The following is a 19,354-nucleotide window of genomic DNA, read 5'->3' on the forward strand; positions in this document are numbered from 1 at the left end:
TGAAGAGGCAGTTCAGAGGAAGAAAAGTGCATTGTGAGTGGAGGATGAGGACAGTGTGTGTGTGTCTGTGTTTGTGTGCGTGTGTGTGTGTGTGTGTGTGTGTGTGTGCGCCCCCCCATCTGAGAGCCAGTGTGACTTCCTCACGGCCGCCTTGACCTAATCTTCTCTGGCAGCAGATCAAACGCTGCTGCGGTGCACCGGACGACACAGAACAAGTTGATGTAGGCCTCTATTGTACACACACTGATACACACACACACACACACACACACACACACAGACACACACAAACACACACATTAAACCCCCTGAACCTCCCTCCAGCTGTGAACACATTTACATTCAGTCCCCATAGAACTGTTCCTTATGTAAAACAAAAGATTTGAACAGAATGTTTTGGAAAAAGAAAGAAAAGCTCTTGAATACACGAGACTTCACTGAGCAGCTGATGGAAGATAAGAGAAGAAGAAACGCTGTCCACTGTTATAACTCGTGTGTTTTCACACCCCGACGCCTGTTACACACTTTAGAGAAATATTTACTCATATCTCAGGATTTGAGTCATTTCCTGGATTCATTTATCTTTAATCTGCTTCCTCAATGAACCTTTAGAGCATCGGTTCGAGCTTCTTCAGCAAAGTGTCCCAGTGAAGAGCTGAATAAAGAAAAGGACTCACAGCTTCAGGTGGGTGGACTGTGGGAGGGGAGACTCTGTGCAGATGTGGCTCAGGAGGGAGAGCGGGTCGTCCACTAACCAGAAGGTCAGCGGTTCGAATCCCTGTCTCCCCTTTTCACCGTCCCCAAATTTGCACCCAAACTCGTCACGTGAGAAAAAGTCCTGGATCAGGATCAAGCCCCACCTCTCTGTAAACTTTCATGGAAACCAGTTCATGCCAGGAGGTAACACACACACACACACACAGTTGCATGTGTGTGACCATCGCATGCAAACTGCTGCGTGATTAATATCTGATCAAACACACCACACACTGATAACAGGGTGAATAAAGAAAACACAGGTGATGTTCACTGAGAACCTGGGTCACTGTGTGTGTCAGGCGTGTTTTTGTGTTACCTCCGGTCAGACGTGTCCCAAGTTACTGGATCAGGATCAAACATATTTGTGTTTACATGGACGAATCTGAGCTGTTGCTTTATCAACAGCAATAAATTAAGTTATAGTTGAAGGCAGGAGATAAACCAGGCCTTGCATTAGTTTGTCCTCTTCTCTTACGTCAGTCTGTCTTTTAATTTGTGTTTCTTTGTCTTGCGTTTTGCTTTTCCTCAATCTTTTCCCTGTGTCCTGAAGGAAAGCTTGAATATATTAGTGTAATACTTTTGGTACTTTAATCAGAATTGTTCCATTTTGACTCTATGATCCTAATGTGAGAGGATTTCATTTCACCGGTGCACATGTTACAATGAGTAATTTTTTCATCTTAACGACAAACAGACACACATATATACACTAACCCAAATTGAGATGAAACTAAAACAAACCCTGAGCATGACGCAGCAGATAAATATCTTCACGCTGCGAACGATCACAAAACGTTTCAGAGGAGTGAAGTTTCCCTAAAAGGCTAAAAACAAAAAGTTTGTTCTTGCCTCTGCTCAGATTCCTCAGCGAGACAACATCACTTTCTTGTTTGGATGTGGAATTCTAACAATGTAAACAAGACGCTTGGAGCCGCGTGAAGGAAAAACACGACGTTTCACCTCCGGTCCGACGAGCCGCGACCAGATATTACTGACATGTGGAATCCTGACAACACAAACAAGCCTTTTGGGGCAAAGAAGGAGAAAAAGATCATTTCTAACTCGGGTCAATCAGACCTGGAGCAGTGAGACGTGTGTGTTCTCTGGTGATGTGTGTGGAAACAGATCACAGCCGCGGTTCAGCTTATCAACGCTGGTGTTTCCCCAACAAAGAGCGATTTGACAAGGTCACTGGAAAAATGACCTCACTTAGCCCTCACGTGTTGTGTGTGTGTGTGTGTGTGTGTGTGTGTGTGTGTGTGTGTGTGTGTGTGTGTGTGTGTGTGTGTGTGTGTGTGTGTGTGTGTGTGTGTGTGTGTCGCTTGAACCCAAAGTCACTGTTCCACACCAGCGGCTGTCACATTATCACAAACTGAACCTGTTTCCGTCACAGATCTTGATTTGTTGAGCGCGGACAGACGACTCTGAAGCTCCTCCTTTGACCGGTAACCAGGAAGTGGAACTCTGACTCAATGTGCTCGCCCTTTTTTTTTTATAGGAAACACCACGCTCAATAACTAAGACATGAATTTGACATGAGACACAATTCAATCACTGAATATTTTCACCAGCTTTATTTACGAGCGAATCTCCAGATGATGAACTTTTGGAGCTGATGGGTCGAAGGTCAAAGGTCAAGTTCAAGAAAACAGGCTTAAAAAAACACATTTTCCACGATATTCACTGAAAAAAATAGAAAGACAATCTAAAGCTTTTATTGATCAAGGTAGTTCTGGTTGGAGTCATGACTTCACTATGGAGGGAGAAGTAAATCTATAAAACCAATAAGATTAGATTAGACGAGCCAATCACTAACCAGCCTGCTTTTCTTTATTCTCATTTCACCTTCAGTCTCTTTCTCGCGTAAACTTTCCCACTGAAATGTGTAAAACTCTTCACAACTATTCCTGAAATCTAGAAGAGGAATGAGAAGAAGCTGAAACACACATAAACCAAAGTGAGAGTCCGGTCCCGGCGCTTCAGAACATGTTGGAGCAAAAGCGAATGAAAACATGTGTCGAGCTCCAAGACGTATAAACGGAGGCTCAGGGTGGAAGGTGAGAAGTTGAGGAGTGAACGAGTGTATTATCTCTCTCTCTCTCTTTCTCTCTCTCTCTCGATCTGCTTGTCCCTCAGATAAATGAGCTCCACAGCTGATCCACTGTAGCCGCCTTTTCTGTGTCCGTCCATCCGTCTTTGTCTTCTCCTCATGGAGACGTGTGATGATTCGTCAGTTTTTCTCTTTTCTCTCGTTTGGTATACAGGTTGTTTTATTCTGCAAAGTTAAACAGCTCATCTCTCTGCACAGAAAACACTGGAGCTCCTCACACATGAATCCTGTCACTAGGCTGCCTGTCTTTATCTTTACTTGATTTGATACTTTTTATATCCCCAGTTATATATCTCAAAATGTTAAAGACAGTGATTCTAAAAACTCCCAGATCTGCTTCTTCTCTGTGTTAATCCATTTAGGATGTTTTGTGTCATCCTGCTGAAACACAAACACAGAGACAGGGATGAAAACCTAACTTCCTCAGTGTGTGCATCCAAGAATCACAAGAAAGGACAAGTTGTGCTTGTTGTTTTGATTGATTTGCAATTTTACAGAATCCTAAATGAACAGCGTCTGTGTCTCTGTCTCCTGCAGATGTTTGGACGCTCGGAGCAAATGGACGACCTGTCTCCGGCCAAGTGCTGCAGCTCTGTGAAGTCATTCCTGCGTTTGAGCTCGAGCATCCCTCAGGAGTTTAGTGTGTCACTGGGACCTTGAGTCACAGCTACACACACACACACACACAAACACACACACACACACACACACACACTGGTGTTCGGCCGCTCCACAGCTCACCAGCCCTGCCAGACCTCTTATCTCTAAAAGATTGATGAGGTCCCGTCCAGGCGCCGGAGGCCTGGCACAGCGTTGATAAGGCAGCTTTCCTTTCAGCTCATTTCATCCCACCTTCCTTTCTCCTCCTCTTCTCCATCACACTGGGGGAAGCGTCCGGGTCAAGAGGGACGGTCCTCTCAGAAGACATGAGATGTCCCGGAGGTGACAGCTCTGTCTCCTCCTGTCTCTCCATCGCGGTCGGCGAGCAGGACGCCAGAGACGGCATGTCACTGTCCAACTGCTGGAGCTGGAATAGAGCGAGACTGCAGAGAGACGCTCAGAGCTGAGAGCACGCCACACACACCTGCACACACACAAACACACACACCACACACACACTGTTCCACGCAGGACAATGTGCAACATCTCGTTCTGTGAGGTGGACAGTAAGGTGGACCAGTTCTTCCAGCCAACGCTCTACATCATAGTCATCGTCCTGGGGCTGCCCACTAACTGCATGGCTCTGTGGGCGGCCTACATGCAGGTGAGGAGGACACACACACACACACACACACACACACACACACACACACACACACACACACACACACAAACACACACACACACACACACACACACACACACACATAACCAGTAAGCTATTCCAGAAATACAGTTCAAACCATAGACTGTAAATAAAGATGGACTCAGCCCACTCTCCTCCAGTCTGCATCCCAGAGTGTCCAGGGACAAGATGCAAAATGAATTATGTCTGAACTACATATAGAAACGTGTGAATTAAAAGCTCAGATAGATTGAAAATAAGTATATATTCAATTCAATTCAAAATAACTTTATTTGTCTCCATGGGGGAATTCAAAAGTATATATGGTGGAAAATGGTAATTTCTGTTGTTGGTCTGTAATCAGTTTTGATTTGTTTGTGCGGCTGCTCATTAGACAAACTTGTCATTTTCAGTCAGTTCATTATGAAAGGAAAGTCGTATAATGAGTCATGCAACAAATTACAGATTTGTAAAGTAAAACTGCTCGATTTCCCATTGTCCAAAGAAACGTGTCCATGATTCTCTCGGAGGATCTTTTCCCATAAAGCTCCAAACGCTCCGTGTTTCCCACCGAGCGTCAGTTTGCTTTGGCAGCAAACTTTGACTTTTCATTCAAACAACTTCACTAACTCGTATTTTTTCAATACGTCATTTCAACATTAGATTATTGTTTAGTTTCCGTCTGTGCGTCAATATCATTTTTGTATCAACTTTCAACAACCGTTCAAACAAAAACACGAGTGGAGACGTCTCAGAGAAGCCGAGGGGAACTGGATCACAGGTGCATTCTGGTTGTTGTAGTAACAGAAAACCCTTCAGTGCTTATAACATTGATCCGATTCCTGAAAAACCACCTGAGCTGAATCCAGAACATGGACAGAATTGGCGAGCTGTTTATTTATCAGGGCAGTTCTGCCTAAATATTAACATTATTATATCAATACATCCTGAGAAACTGAGCCGTCTCTGTGCGGCTGCAGAGTTTACTGCTGACAAACCATCAGCAAAGCTGGAACTGATTCCTCCACAATATCAACCCATTTATTTACAAATCCTCAATGTGGTCATGAGTCCTTATCTTACACATATGTGTATTTTTAAAGGATTACCGTCGTCAGTGTGAGATATTAAAGAACAATTCAAAGCTATTTAGTTATTATTTACTTGTGATAACGACTTTATAGAACTTCAACTTCCTGAGGTGAGAGGTTTTCAAAATGTGACCAATCAAAGGAGCAATCGTTTTTAAATAATCGAATAACTGATTTAAACCAAACTTGATCAAAGAACTTAAGTGCAAGAAACAATCTTTGAGAAAAAAGCATGTAAGGTATCCTTTTACTTTTTAGTTTGGTCTGTTTCCCGTGTGCTAACATGGAGAAGGTGGGGTTTATGATCTATACTGCAGCCAGCCACTAGGGGGCGATCAATGTCGTCCATCTTTATTTACAGTCTATGATTTTCACATTCAGGAACTTAAAGAGTTCATCGAATGGTCGACATTTCAATTTCTCTTTTTCTTCAAACGTTTGCATAAAAGGAAAATACTGTCTGCCTCATATTATTATTATTATTTACCAGGAAACGTCCCTTAGAAATCTCATTTTATACCTTTTAGAGCCCTGAACAAATTAAAACACGCTCTCCCATCCCTTCTTCTTCTCTTTTCCCTTCTTCCCCCTCTCCTCCGTCCAGGTGCGCCAGCGTAACGAGCTGGGCATCTACCTGATCAACCTGTCGGTGGCCGACCTCCTGTACATCACCACGCTGCCTCTGTGGATCGACTACTTCCTGCAGCACGACGACTGGATCCACGGCCAGGAGAGCTGCAAGCTGTTCGGCTTCATCTTCTACACCAACATCTACGTCAGCATCGCCTTCCTCTGCTGCATCTCGCTGGACCGGTACCTGGCCGTGGCGTACCCCATGCGCTTCGCCAAGGTCCGACGAATCAAAACAGGTACAGGTCGGGTGGAGAAGATTCACGCCCTCAAAATAAACCCACTTGGGGAAATAAGGCAACAATGAAGTAAAATACAAATCTGTCCTGAAACAAACTGGGAAAATAGTGAAACCAGTGTGATGTGATCATTTCTCATACTTCTAGTTAAAAGCACTTAAGTCGTTTCAGGGATTTCTGAGGTGATGAAGTGTTCAGAACTGGAAAACCAGATGAAACATCTCAAGGGGTTAATCCCATGACACTAATTTACAAATGTACAATAAAACATTCATCTGTAGAAAAAAGGGGATTTTCCAATCATGCAGGAGTCAGTAGTTTCAAATCGGACCCTCATGCGTCCCGTCGTGGTTTCACATGATTAAAATATTTCAATTTGACGATTATGTCCCAGAATGGTGGTGCTGCCAAGCCCGGGGGGGGTGTGCATCTTAACATCTGCTAAATCTGACGCAACAGGAAATTCACTTTGTGCAGAGATAAGATCACTTAAATGTCAGAAGATGTTTTAATAAATAAAATACTGGAACAAGCTTCTCTGCTCCAGTCATTACTTTTAATAAGATCTAATGACTTGTGCCCTGCAGACTATTTTATAAACAAAGCCACAGAGGAACTTTTCTAGAAAGACACATTTATGAAATCAAATTCTTTTTTTATACAATTGCTAAAGCATCTTTTTGGAAACGTCACATTGAGGACAGTGAGGTTTTATTTCATAAAGAACAGTGTGTTCATTGTTTCTGAGGTTGATAAATGCAACTATTCATTCAGTTTTTCTTTCTGTACAGTTATCACACAGACTCAAAGGACTCAAAGTTAGGGTTAGTCTAATGTTCTTCTCTTCTCTCCTGACTGTCCTGCAGCCATCCTGGTCAGCGCCATGGTCTGGATCATCGAGATCGTGGCCAACTCGGCTCCTCTCTTCCACGACGAGCTCTTCCAGGACCGCTTCAACCACACCTTCTGCTTTGAGAAGTATCCCATGCAGGACTGGGTGGCCGGGATGAACCTGTACAGGACGTTCCTGGGCTTCCTGGCGCCCTGGACGGCCATGCTGGTGGCCTACAGAGGGATCCTCGCTGCCGTGCGCTGCAACGTCTCAACCGAACGCGAGGAGAAGGCCAAGATCCAGCGCTTGGCTCTGAGTTTGATCCTGATCGTGTTGCTCTGCTTCGGACCGTACCACATCCTCCTGCTGGTGCGGAGCGTCATGTTCCTGAACGAGCCGTGTGACTGTAGCTCGGAGGAGAGCCTGTTCGCAGCGTACCACGTGTCGCTAGCACTGACCAGCTTGAACTGTGTCGCGGACCCCATTTTGTACTGTTTCGTCAATGAGGGCGCACGGCACGACGTGGGCCGAGCCCTGTCAGCGATGATCTCTGTGGCCTGCCACAGGGGCTCCTGCTCCTCGCCATCGCACGGCGACATGCTGAACGCCGGCTCGGTCACGATGGAAACGCCACTAGCGGCGAAGAAGCAGCCTTGCGTGTACGCTGACGGGGGCAAGACGAGCAGCTACAAGACAGAGCTGGTGGCTCTGAAGGAGGAGTGTCTACAGATGACCATCCTCAGTGTCAGGAAGTGACTCGTACCCGCAGCAGGAAGTAGCGGGTTCAAACTGCGCAGGTCAGTGGGAGGAGGAACATCCCATCACGTCTGGTTTCTTCTGGTCTGACAGGTTGGAGTCAGACACACTCGGGGCTGAAGATCCTCAGAGTCAACGTTTCCACTCAGTGGCGCTGATGAAGTAAACAGGACGCACAGTCTGGAGCCGGGGAAGCAGCCCCGGCAAAATGCTTGTGCCAATAATGAGGGGAGTTCATGTGCAGAGCCTCAGTGGGATAAGTGCTGGATAATGAATACACACCAGAAAACTCGAGAAAAACGATAAAAAACTGCTTTGTAATTGTTAAATCTTTATGATAGAGGAGAAAGAATGTGAAGTTTGGCCTGAAGGTGGCGCCTGAAGACCTGAAGGTTTATCTCTGAGTGACAGCTCGTCAGGGTCGGTTCTGTGTCGCTGCTTTGGTTTCACACCTCGTTCACACTAATCCGAATGTTTACCAAATCGAAACCTGCTCCTCTGCGTTCGAGCTTCACGTCCACGCAAAACTTCCAGATCTTTACAAACGTGCCGATTTCCCAAAAAACTCTGGTTTCTGTGTTTCCGTGTGTCTCAGAAATGATGACATCACAGTTTACTTCACGCACGCTACCACTGTTCACAAGCCAGAGGCCACGACGACAGCGGCGCCATATTTAGCATCACTGCACCACATTTCATTCACATGCGCATGCCTGCAATGTTCTTCACTGGTATTTGACTGATTGTTGAAGTAGACTTTATCGCCACCTACTGGCCCGGCATGCATGTTGAAGCCGTTTATGTGTTAGCGTCTCGATATATTTAATAAAATGAAAGTCATGTGGACAGATACCTTTTTTTCTAATTTTCTAAAAAAATATCCGCAGTATTGTCGAAAGAGGTGTGAATTACGTTTCTTGTGCACGGCTGTACTGCCTGCTGATGTCATCATATCAACATGCTGTGTCATCGTATTAAAATGCTGTGTCATCATATCAACATGCTGTGTCATGGCTGCCCCGCATTCAGACATTGGATTTTGAGATCAAACACCAGAGTAATTCCTCGTCTGCTGTTGGCTCAGTATGAAAAGTCAGGTTCCCACCAAAGTCCTGAGGATTCAGCCCCAGTGGACCATGAATGTCTGAACCCAGTAGATGTTGAACTGGTTCTGCGTTGGGTCTACAGACCAGTGGACGACCCTGCAGCCATCAAGCTAAATATGATCACTGTGCCAGGACCCATTCACGCCCCGGAGGACGTCCTCTGATATTTAAGTGGATTTATTTAAACAGACGCCCTCTGGATGGGTGAACAGAGACAGGAGGACACCTTTGGACTCAGACTGTTTGGACGTCCAGCGGGACAAGCTCCGGGTTCGATGCCTGAAGCCGCCACTTTGGAAGATACCAGAAGAACAGAGGTGTAATGAAAGAACAGATTCCTCTTCCAATGCTCGTCGGAAATGTCTTTACTGTTTCGTTGTTGTTTAAAGGAAACAGTGTGAAGTACCTCAGCTCGTAAACTGTGACAGAATGAAGTTTCTTCTTTAATGTGAGCCATGTTGTTTGTTGTTTTTCTTTCTTGTTTTACGACAAATTAAAACCAAAACCTTTTACGTGAATTCAGCTCCGTGTCCCGGCTGGTTTTGAACATTCACCGCAAACGAACCAAACCATAGTTCACTTTGATCCAGATCGGGAACTCCTCCTTTGGTTGGAATACATTTGTATTTTAGTCCATTCTAAACTAAAAAAATCTGTAGCTTTGGACCAGAACAAGATGTAAAAGTGTCCTTATCCTTCCATCTTATTAAATACTGATCAGAGGAATAAATATTAAATAAAGATGAAACGTTATAACATTACAAGAGGCCCTCATGTGATCGACATTACGACATACTGACTTTCCCTGTGTGCAGTATTATTAGTTCCTGGTGATAGACAAGCCTCCATGCTGCAGCTCCACCTGCCAACTCTTCCATCAGAGGGATGAGAATGTCTTTAATGTTGTCTCGGCATGAAAGCGTTTCTGTGTTCGGTTTTTTTTTGTTTAGTTCTTGGACACTTCCAGCTCGTCAGGTTTTGCCCTAAACGCTGCTCTGTGTGTGTGCCGCTGCTTTCCTTGTGGAATCTGTGTCTCAGAGAAGAGGCACCAGGCTTCATCCTGTGCATCAGTGGATCGAACGTGTCTGAGAAATAAATTATGCATCTGAAACTTCACATCCTTTCCTGCTTGTTTGTTTGTTTAGCATCTGCAACGTTGACAAAGGTGAAAGAGAAGTTTCCATCGGGTTTGAAGATCTGCAGCTGCAACAAATCCACCAAATTCCGTTTAGAATTCTTCATATTTTAACAGTTTCCTGCTGATTATTGGAGATGAACTCTGGTTTCTAATTCACCAGAGTTACTTTCTCTATGTTCACACTCACTCAACCATTACACTCGTTTTAAACAGGTAAAAAATACAATAATGCTGCTTAAACTCTTGAGATAAAACAAATTAAAACACCCAAATTATGACACTCTAATGTCAAAGAATTGACAATTTAGCAGTGGTGTGAGGTGCGAGAGGTTTGGTTTCTTCACATCTACACTTTGACTCTAGGAGAAAGTGATGTTGTGGCTTCATCGTGGTTTTGACGGTTTGAGCAGCGAACTGAGAGCAGGCGTCACACGGACTCCAGCGCTGCAGCAGATCCTCGGAGCCGCAGACACACACATGAGCAGCCGCTGGTGAAACGCATCTGGGACGCTGCCAACACAAAGTCACCTTCCTCACTCTGCACATTGTGTGTGAGTGTGTGTGTGTGTGTGTGTGTGTGTGTGTGTGTGTGTGTGTGTGTGTGTGTGTGTGTGTGTGTGTGTGAGTGTGTGTGTGTGTGTGTGAGTGTGTGTGTGTGTGTGTGTGTGTGTGTGTGTGTGTGTGTGCTTGTGCTGAAGGACGTACAGTCACGTGCATGTGTGTGTGCACTTATTTCAATTAGAGCCCCTGTGTGTGTCTGTGTGTGTGTGTGTGTGTGTGTGTGTGTGTGTGTGTGTGTGTGTGTGTGTGTGTGCGCTCGTGCACTTATCTTTACCAGCATGCCGGTGTCTCCTTTCCATTATTACCCTGCACATGAGGAGGAACCCTGTGTTTACGAGCTGTTGTCGTGGGCGACCACGTGCACACTGCGTCACACAAGATCATAAAGTGCACGTGTGAGAGAGACGGAGAGAGAGAGAAACTGAGCGAGAAGGAAAGTTCAGGAAGTTTCACTGCATGTGAGAGCAAACGTTTATGGACATCACTCTCTCTCTCTCCCTCTCTCGCTCTCTCTCTCTCTCTGGGGGAACATTGTCTCTCGCCCTCTACGCTTCACTAGTCACCTCTGCTATAGGTCTATATATAGGAGCCATTATCACAAGCTCACCTGATTATGAGAGAGCGATGAACGACCAGGTAGAGAAGGAGAAACTCCTCCGGACACGAACACGAGGGCCGAGCTGTTACTTTCACGTTCACATTCATCTGCGGCCGGGGAGTCGTGGTGAAGCTGAAGCTGGAGACGGAGCAGTTCACCTCCACGAAGCTGACGGGTGCAGAATGGGATTTCCTCTCCAGTAACCCCTGAGGAAAGACTCCGGCTGCTGGGATGATAACACAGGGAGCGGAAAGATGCTGGAATCCTCACACACGACAAACCACTCCACACACACACATGTGAATGATTATAACTTTATATATAGATGGACGCCATGACAGTAAAATCATTGTGATTGCCCCCTGGTGGCTGGCTGCAGTATTGGTCACAAACCGACCTCCTCCATGTTAGCAGTTGGGACATGGACGTGCCATAAACGTTTTTTTGTCATGATGGTTTGTTCCATTTTAGGTATAGTTCCCTCCACATCCCTCCATCGCTTCATCCCTCCACTGCTTCATCCCTCCATCTCTCATCCCTCCATCCCTCGATCGCTTCATCCCTCTGTCGCTTCACCCCTCCATCGCTTCATCCCTCTACTGCCTCATCCCTTCACCGCTTCATCCCTCCATCTCTTCATCCCTCCATCACGTCATCCCTCCATCGCTTCATCCCTCTGTCGCTTCACCCCTCCATCTCTTCATCCCTCCACTGCCTCATCCCTCTACTGCCTCATCCCTTCACCGCTTCATCCCTCCATCTCTTCATCCCTCCATCGCTTCATCCCTCCATCGCTTCACTCCTTCGTCGCTTCATCCCTCCATTGCCCCATCCCTCCATCGCTTCACCCCTCCATCGCTTCATCCCTCCATCGCTTCATCCCTCCATCCCTACTGTGCAGACTGGATGTTGTGTGCTGGATGTTTTGGTTTCGATTGGACAGTGAGAGGAAGTGGAAATTTGTCACTACACCAAACCTTTCTGACAAATATAGTAATTTGAGCCACTGATGATATTACCTTTTATTATAGCAGCTTTAAGTTGGAATTGAAGAGCACGTAGACACTCCACAGTCAAACAGGACGATTCTCTGATGGTGTAACCTGCAAATTCACAAGTTCACTCAACATCTGATGTTTCTCTGATTTCAAATTGAGCCACAACCTCCACAAACAAGCTTTTTACAGGTAAATATCTACTAACCCACTGGGCTTTGAACATAAGTTGCACCAAGAAGACTTATTTAAGTGGTTTGTGCAAAATATTATTCAACCTTACATAAATCCTTTATTCCTACTAAACATAAGCACGTTCATCCATATGTTAATGCTGCTCGCTGCCTGGTGAGCTGCTTATTCCTCCTACAGCTGTGACCAATCTGACCCAGAATCCATATTTAAGATGCGTGTTCTAATCTCATTAGGAGCTCATTGGGTTGTATTTCTATCCCTGGCAGACGAAGCAGGTCCTCAGCCCCTGAACAGCGCAGACAAACGCACAACACAATGAAAACAGACTCACATTTCTTTTGGATGCAAACCATGTATCGTGATCTGCGCGGGAGGCGAGAATAAAAGTCCTAATTTCTGATTGACGTGTGTGAACGTTTTAAAAAGGTTTTCCAGCGGAGGAGGCGTTCGGGGTCCATGTGTCAAAGTGTCTTTAGCTATGAAAGAGCTTGTAAACCGGCAGTTTGTGTAAAAATAAATATGTGGGTTTAAAGAAAGACAGCTATAAGATATGCAGCTAAAAATCATCTAAACAGAAAAACTATTGACAAGTTATGATGCGTCAATATTCACCTGATATTTCTAATAATTGGAATTCTGTGTAATAATTTTGTAACAGTTTTCATTTCATCAAATAACTAATTACAACCAAACTTATCAGAAACATGAACATTTGAACCTTGAGTCGGTTTATTTGAATCAATTAGAAGCTGTCTGCAGGTTTCAGATTCAGGAGCTTCTCAGCAAACTCCTCCATATCAACATGGTTTGTTCTTGTAATCATTTGAAGCATTTCCCAGCCGCACAGTTTCTGAAGAGACCGGAGTTCACTGAGGAACCGACCGAGCGCAGGAAGCAGCTGGCGCCCCCGATGGGTCACTGAGTGCGTCGCGACAAGGGCACGACCTCTGGACCCTCCGCTGACAGATGTGGACGAGCTGGGGGGGCCGCCTATTTCTTTTTAAGAGAAGGGAAGATTCAAGTTCAAATGTAATTTATTGGTTAACAGACTTGAAAATGCATTTTGTTTCCTTCAGTTGCATCATATTAATACTGTTAATTTAGTAATCCTTTACATTTGAACCCAGAAACACCAAGTGTGTTGGTAGCATCTGTTATTTTTAGTCATTCATGATGCACTAATGTCAAATATGATGCAGTTCTCTCAAATAAGGACGGATTGTTTCAGAAAAACATTCTCCAGACGTCAGAAACAGTAAAATGCTCCAGCAGCTGCAGGAAAGACGGAGCTGTTTCCACACAGCTCAGGATTCTGCAGTGGAGGCGAACACATATTACTGCTGATTGCAGCTATAAACAGATCTGTGTGCACCTACTGGTGAAATTGCTTCAGTGATTTACAGTTTTCCGTTCCAGTATCGAGCGGTGACTCACCGAGTGGTTACAATCTTCAAGATGCACAGGAGGCAGCGGCGTGTCCTTTGTCTCCGTTTGTGTGTCTGTGCGTTTGTTTGTCTCTGTGAGGACCAAGTGGTGGAGTTTCCCTGTGTGTGTGAGTGGGGGGGGGGGACGCGTTGTGCAGTTACTTCTCTGCTTAGGATCCACATTGAATTAATAACTAGCTTTACGGTTAAGGTTAAAGTAAGTGTTGTAGTTATTATCAGGGGCTCGGACACACATGATGTCAGTAATTGTTTATTGATAGTGGGGGGGGGGGTACAGCAGCATCAAACCGTTTTACTTAATGACTAATGATGATGATAATGAATCTTCAAACAGAGATGGTATTAGATTTAAATAGGTGTAAAGAAAAGGCTCCAAACTCCAAATCCTGCATCGGCCTTGACCGTCTTTATGAGTAAGAATGAATTCATTGTTTCTTAATGTTTATGAAGCAGTTTCTCGTGACAGTGTTGTGTGATTATCTCATAACCCTGTGGCCAAGAAAACCTGTTTAACATCTCATGATTCTGCAGTGAACCACCACTGGGTCTGTGTTGAATGTGAGAATGAGGAGAATCGGACCCAAAAGTTTATTTATGTTATTGTCTTTATGCAATTTGCAGCGAGTTTCTCTTATTGCATGTGTCGTGACTTTGTACTGTGTCGTCAAATTGATGAAGTTGTTTTAATAATAATAAATATATTCATATGCTACAGTATTTAATCATCTGCTGCGACCTGGTCCTGTAAAATGATTCTTCATTCACCTTAACTGTACATAATCTATGTCTGTGTTTCTTACGTCACTTCCACAGATCATTTAGTATTTATCTACATTCTTACAATCAGTTTTTACAGCTGTCTTTTTACAGTCGTATACACTTGTCTCACTTTATTATGTTAATATACTGCACAGATTTTTAGCTGATGTCATCATGGTTTTCTTTGTGCCTTAGAATTACCGTCTGAGGACAAATAAGCTATTCTTGCCGCATCCTTGTAAATCTCATATACAGAGAAATGAACTCTCCATAAGAAAGCAGTTGAAGTTCAAGTGTGTTCTCTGTGAAGCTGGTGGATCATCTTCAATAGCAAGAATAACAATCAGGTTCATTCTTTGGCTCAGTGATCCGTCAACGTGGTAAAACATAAACATCGGGGCCAAAAACCATGAAAACCAATAACACATTTGGTTTTGTTGATATGTGAATGTCAACCCACACACTTCAGTGACCTCCAAAGAATTTGAAAAGGTCAAAGATCTTTTATTCCAAAAAATTTTTCAAGTGTTGTATAAGTGTTCCCTCTTCAGCCAGCCGGTCAGAACATTAGCAGCCAGTAGCGTCAGTTATCTTCAGTTTACTGTAAATGTGTCTGACGTCCTCACCCCCCTGCAGATGTTCCCCCCCGACGGCCCGCTGAGCTGCTGGTCCGGTCCCGCGTGTGAATCGTGTTGCGATTGGTTCGGTTGAAAGAGGAAATAAGAAGATGAGCCCTGAAGCGTAGCGGCAGCCTACTTCCTGTTAACATATCGTCCCCATGGTGGTGACAGAGCGAGTCCAGCTGCGTCAGTGCACGGTCTGTGAATGTGGGACGAGCAGGGTTCAGATTGGAGACTGGGACCGGAACCAGCACTGAGGACTGGGTCTGTAGTCCAGGGCCTGAGACTGGAACTGGGAAGGAGATGCAAACTGTGAGAGATCAAATTGATGGATTTGATTTAGATTCATCAAGACGGAAATTTAGAAATTAGACCATGAGGCCTAAGAGCTGCTATCAGCTGTCAGACACTGAAGCCTGGACGTTCTCCTGAAACTCTCCATAGGGAATATTAATACGCAAATGTTCGAGTCAGTTGCTCTGGATGTTTTCTGGAATTTGCTCTGGAGTCAGCCAACCTGGTGAAAGGTCTGGAAAACGTCAGAGCGAGTCTGTGTGAGAATTCAGCAGGAAAATGTTTGAAGAGTTCAGAGCGAGCAAAACTAAAAATAACAAAATGATTAGAAATATCTCCATATGAAAAAGAGGAGCCATATAAGACACTTGATGTCGTGTTTCAACCTGTGATGTTTCCAGGCAGGAGCGGAGGGAACCCTCCAGATGTTTCACCTCTGCACAGCTGTGAGTGGGTTCAGCGGGAGCGTCCTCGGACTGGAACTAAGTAAAACCAGTAGGCACGGAGGAAAATGTCCAGAGTAAACAGCATCAGCTCGAGAAAACAAACAGTCTCAGTGAAGTGCGAGCGAGGAAGGCAAAGAGTTCGAGTCGGACGTTGTTTACAAACACAGTTTCCCTTTTCTGCTCCTATTTCTGCTCCGCGAGGGCTCCAGCTATTTGCTGAGCAGTGCTTCTGCTGTGGCTTATTTTCTATCCAGGATGAATCTAATCTCTAAAACAATAACCAGGCTTATTTTCAGCAAGTGATATAATTACATCGTTCGGCTAGTGATGCTTTGGCCTCATGTTTGTGGAAACCGAGGATTTCGGGCGATTCAATATTTTTTACTTTGTCCAAAATCACGTTCGTCGTGTTCTTAATCTTCTTCTGAGAGAAGTTAAAGGTCAACTTTCAGAATTATGTGTTGTATGATTATTAATGGCAGTTGCTTTTTTTCAACCTCTGAAAGAAATTGAGTGATTCGATTTGTGAGGTGAAAATTGTACAAACACTTCCTTATAGTGCAGATTTATATTGATTCTATAGAAGTTAGTGGCTGATCTCAATTCAGAATCTATAAATCACAGAAATATCAAGACACTTGGCTCTATTTAAAAATCACAATTAAAATTAGTTTAAACTGCAAACAATTTTTAATATTTAAGAGTGGGGGGTAATACTTAATCATGTACATATATAATGTACATGATTAAGAATATATAAGAATAAGAATATATATATTAAAACCGTTGAGAATAACAATTTAAGCAGATTAACACATCAGGAAGTCATGTTGACTGTGATGTGGCCTGAGACGCCCCCCCCGGCTCCATATAGGACAAATGTGTGTTTTTGTATTTGTTTCTGCTGAAGAACCAGTAAGAAGGAACTTTCTCACGGTACCCAGACTGGACCGATGCTGAACAAACAAACTGGTGAACTGGTGATGTAAAAGAATATCATCTACGTGACCGTCGTGTTTACCTCCCCCCCCCCGGCTGGATTACTGGGCTGCACGGGGCCATAAAAGAGTCGGGTAATGTAGAATCAGACTAATCAGAACAATCAGCTCCAGAGTTGAGGTGGAGTTCATGTGAATTTCACAGTCGGGAACTAATTCTTCTGATTATTCCGACTCCACGTTAACGCACAACCAGAGCGCAGTGGGAGGCTCCGCCCATCTGACCCAGCAGTCGTTGGTTCCTGTGTCACTCTGCTGCTCACGTGCACCTGTGCATGAGCTCATGAAGTCCAGTCTACACAAGTGAACAGTTTTACACGTGTATCAGACAAAACAAGTTTGACTCACATGAGTTGAATCCTTGTGAGAAATGAGTAAAGAACAGTAAAGTAATGTAAGTTTGCACAATTTACCTTTTACGATGTTTTTTTATGACCCAGTCTTCATATGGACTTGAGCTGTAAATAAACAGGAACTGACTTCTAACATGAGATTAAGAAAGAATAATTCAACATGATTTTTTAAGTCCAATCTCAAGATATTAAATTAAGTGTTAGATTCAGGCTGCAAAACTACTCTCACTGTTACTTGCATGAAATATATTTTAATGAGTTCACGTTTCATTTCCAAAATAAAAGAACATTTCTTCATTTTAACGAGGAAATTTACTTGTGCTTGTCCGTTCGTGCATGTTAATGAAGTAAAGAGGAAGGAAGCCAAGGTCTTAACTGATCTATGATTTCTATCTCTCATCGTGACTTGCTGACAAACCTCGTTTCTCTAGGGTGGAATCTAGCTGCTGATGTGGTATCACCACAGAGACGTTAGAAGCAAAGATTGGTTTGAGTGTTTGACATTCAAACACTAACATTTAAAGTTTCTCTGGCCTGTTCAACGCTGCTTACAGCTTCAGTTGATGGTGATACAGGTTTGGTGGGAACAGCCACTGAAGGCGTTTCTAACACTCTGTCAAATGAAGAAATTCACAGTTTGTACAAAACACAAGTTACTTCTTTGTTTTAGGTTTAACCTAACACCTTCTGGCTCAGCATGCCAGTAAGTGGAAAGAGGAAGGAAGGTGAATGTGTTTAATAGTTTAAATTTATCTTTCTCTTACAGAATCTGTCTTTCTTCTCAGACTCTCCTGTGTGGTAGGTAGACGTGTCTGTGATGTGACTGAGTTTCATCTTGTGCACATTATTTATCTGTGGAGGTTTTTCTTGTTTGAAGTCACAGACGAGAGCAGCAGCGACTATGAGTGTAACTGCAGCAGCGAGTGGATTTGTTGTCCTTCTTCTCACTGTGACAGGTACTGTACGTCTACATTCATGTTTCACTCTATTTTACACTCGGACTTCTGATTCACCTGAAGTGAGTTTGAGAAAGAAAGGGAGCGGCGGCGCTGCAGACAGTGGTGAAAACAAAACCCTGCTCCTATGCACATGTCACACATACACCTCCCAGCAGGGGGAGCAGTGGCTCATTGACATTTTAAGAGACACACCCTCAAACAGGACGCTCTGAACAGGGCTCTTCACACGTTTTAATAGGAAGAAACTGTCTAATTGTGGAAAAGGGTCATAATATGTCATGTTTAAGTCCACGTTACAAACTGGACTATAGTTTTGAAATCTGTGGACATTCAGTGGAGTCTGGAAACAGTAGTGCAACAGGTAATCATTGAAAAAAAACTCTCTCTTAACAAGAAGAAGAATTTACCTGTGTAACAACTTCACTGTTGTAACTCATTGACTCCACTCACCTGAGCACCTTTGACTTTAACACATCGTACCATAAATGTCCCCAAATGTTAAACACAATGTCTGTCCCCTGTTATCATCATTCTGTACGTACATACAGATTCTCCAAAGCCTCCCTCTGTGTCAGTGAGTCCCTCTGGTGAGATCATGGAGGGCAGCTCGGTGACTCTGACCTGCAGCAGTGATGCTAACCCAGCAGCTAACTACACCTGGTACAAGGAGGACGAGGACTCACCAAGAGCATCAGGACAAAACTTCACCATCACTAATGTCACAGCTGAACATGGTGGAAAGTATCAGTGTGAGGCCAAGAACACACAAGGACGTAGCAACACCACCTTACATCTGACTGTTGGAGCAGGTGATATTAGCACTCTGACTTTTACAGCCTACACCCCCCCCCCTCCTTTTCATTGCACCAGAACCTAAAACCATCAGTACTCAGGGTTTCCAGATGTGTCACAGCTGTATATCAAGCCCATCATATTGCACATGAACAATACTGACTGAGCAACAGCATCACCTGGCAAACTGAGTCATCAGTCTAACCACACTGCTAATGTCTCCTGTCTGTTGTCCAGGGAAATCAGTGATAATCAGTGTTGAGAGTATCGCGTTACCCGTTACTCCCGCGTTACTTTGTAATGCGTTACTGTTTTTCCACTACTTTTAGCGGTAACGAGCATGTAACGAAGTATATTTTTAAATCAAGTAACGCAGTAACAATTACTGAAATT

At 44.1% G+C, this 19,354-nt stretch overlaps 1 protein-coding gene across 1 annotated transcript; it reads left to right on the top strand.

The window, feature by feature from the left end:
* The first annotated feature begins 3,738 nt into the window (after nt 1-3,738).
* On the top strand, nt 3,739-9,924 carry gpr4 (G protein-coupled receptor 4). The gene is made up of 3 exons (XM_061072834.1): nt 3,739-4,133; nt 5,850-6,114; nt 6,981-9,924. Exons 1-3 carry the CDS (start codon nt 4,005-4,007, stop codon nt 7,700-7,702), a joined length of 1,116 nt encoding a protein of 371 aa, XP_060928817.1. The 5' UTR covers nt 3,739-4,004; the 3' UTR covers nt 7,703-9,924.
* The last annotated feature ends 9,430 nt before the right edge of the window (nt 9,925-19,354 follow it).

This window comes from Limanda limanda, chromosome 6 (genome assembly GCF_963576545.1).
Source record: "Limanda limanda chromosome 6, fLimLim1.1, whole genome shotgun sequence".
Lineage (NCBI taxonomy): Eukaryota > Metazoa > Chordata > Actinopteri > Pleuronectiformes > Pleuronectidae > Limanda > Limanda limanda.

Bases quoted from the DNA above. Each gene is read 5' to 3' on its own strand.
- gpr4 (XM_061072834.1), top strand. From the start codon at position 4,005: ATGTGCAACATCTCGTTCTGTGAGGTGGACAGTAAGGTGGACCAGTTC. The intron at 4,134-5,849 runs GTGAGGAGGACA...TCCTCCGTCCAG, and splicing joins TGTGGGCGGCCTACATGCAG to GTGCGCCAGCGTAACGAGCT. The intron at 6,115-6,980 runs GTACAGGTCGGG...ACTGTCCTGCAG, and splicing joins GGTCCGACGAATCAAAACAG to CCATCCTGGTCAGCGCCATG.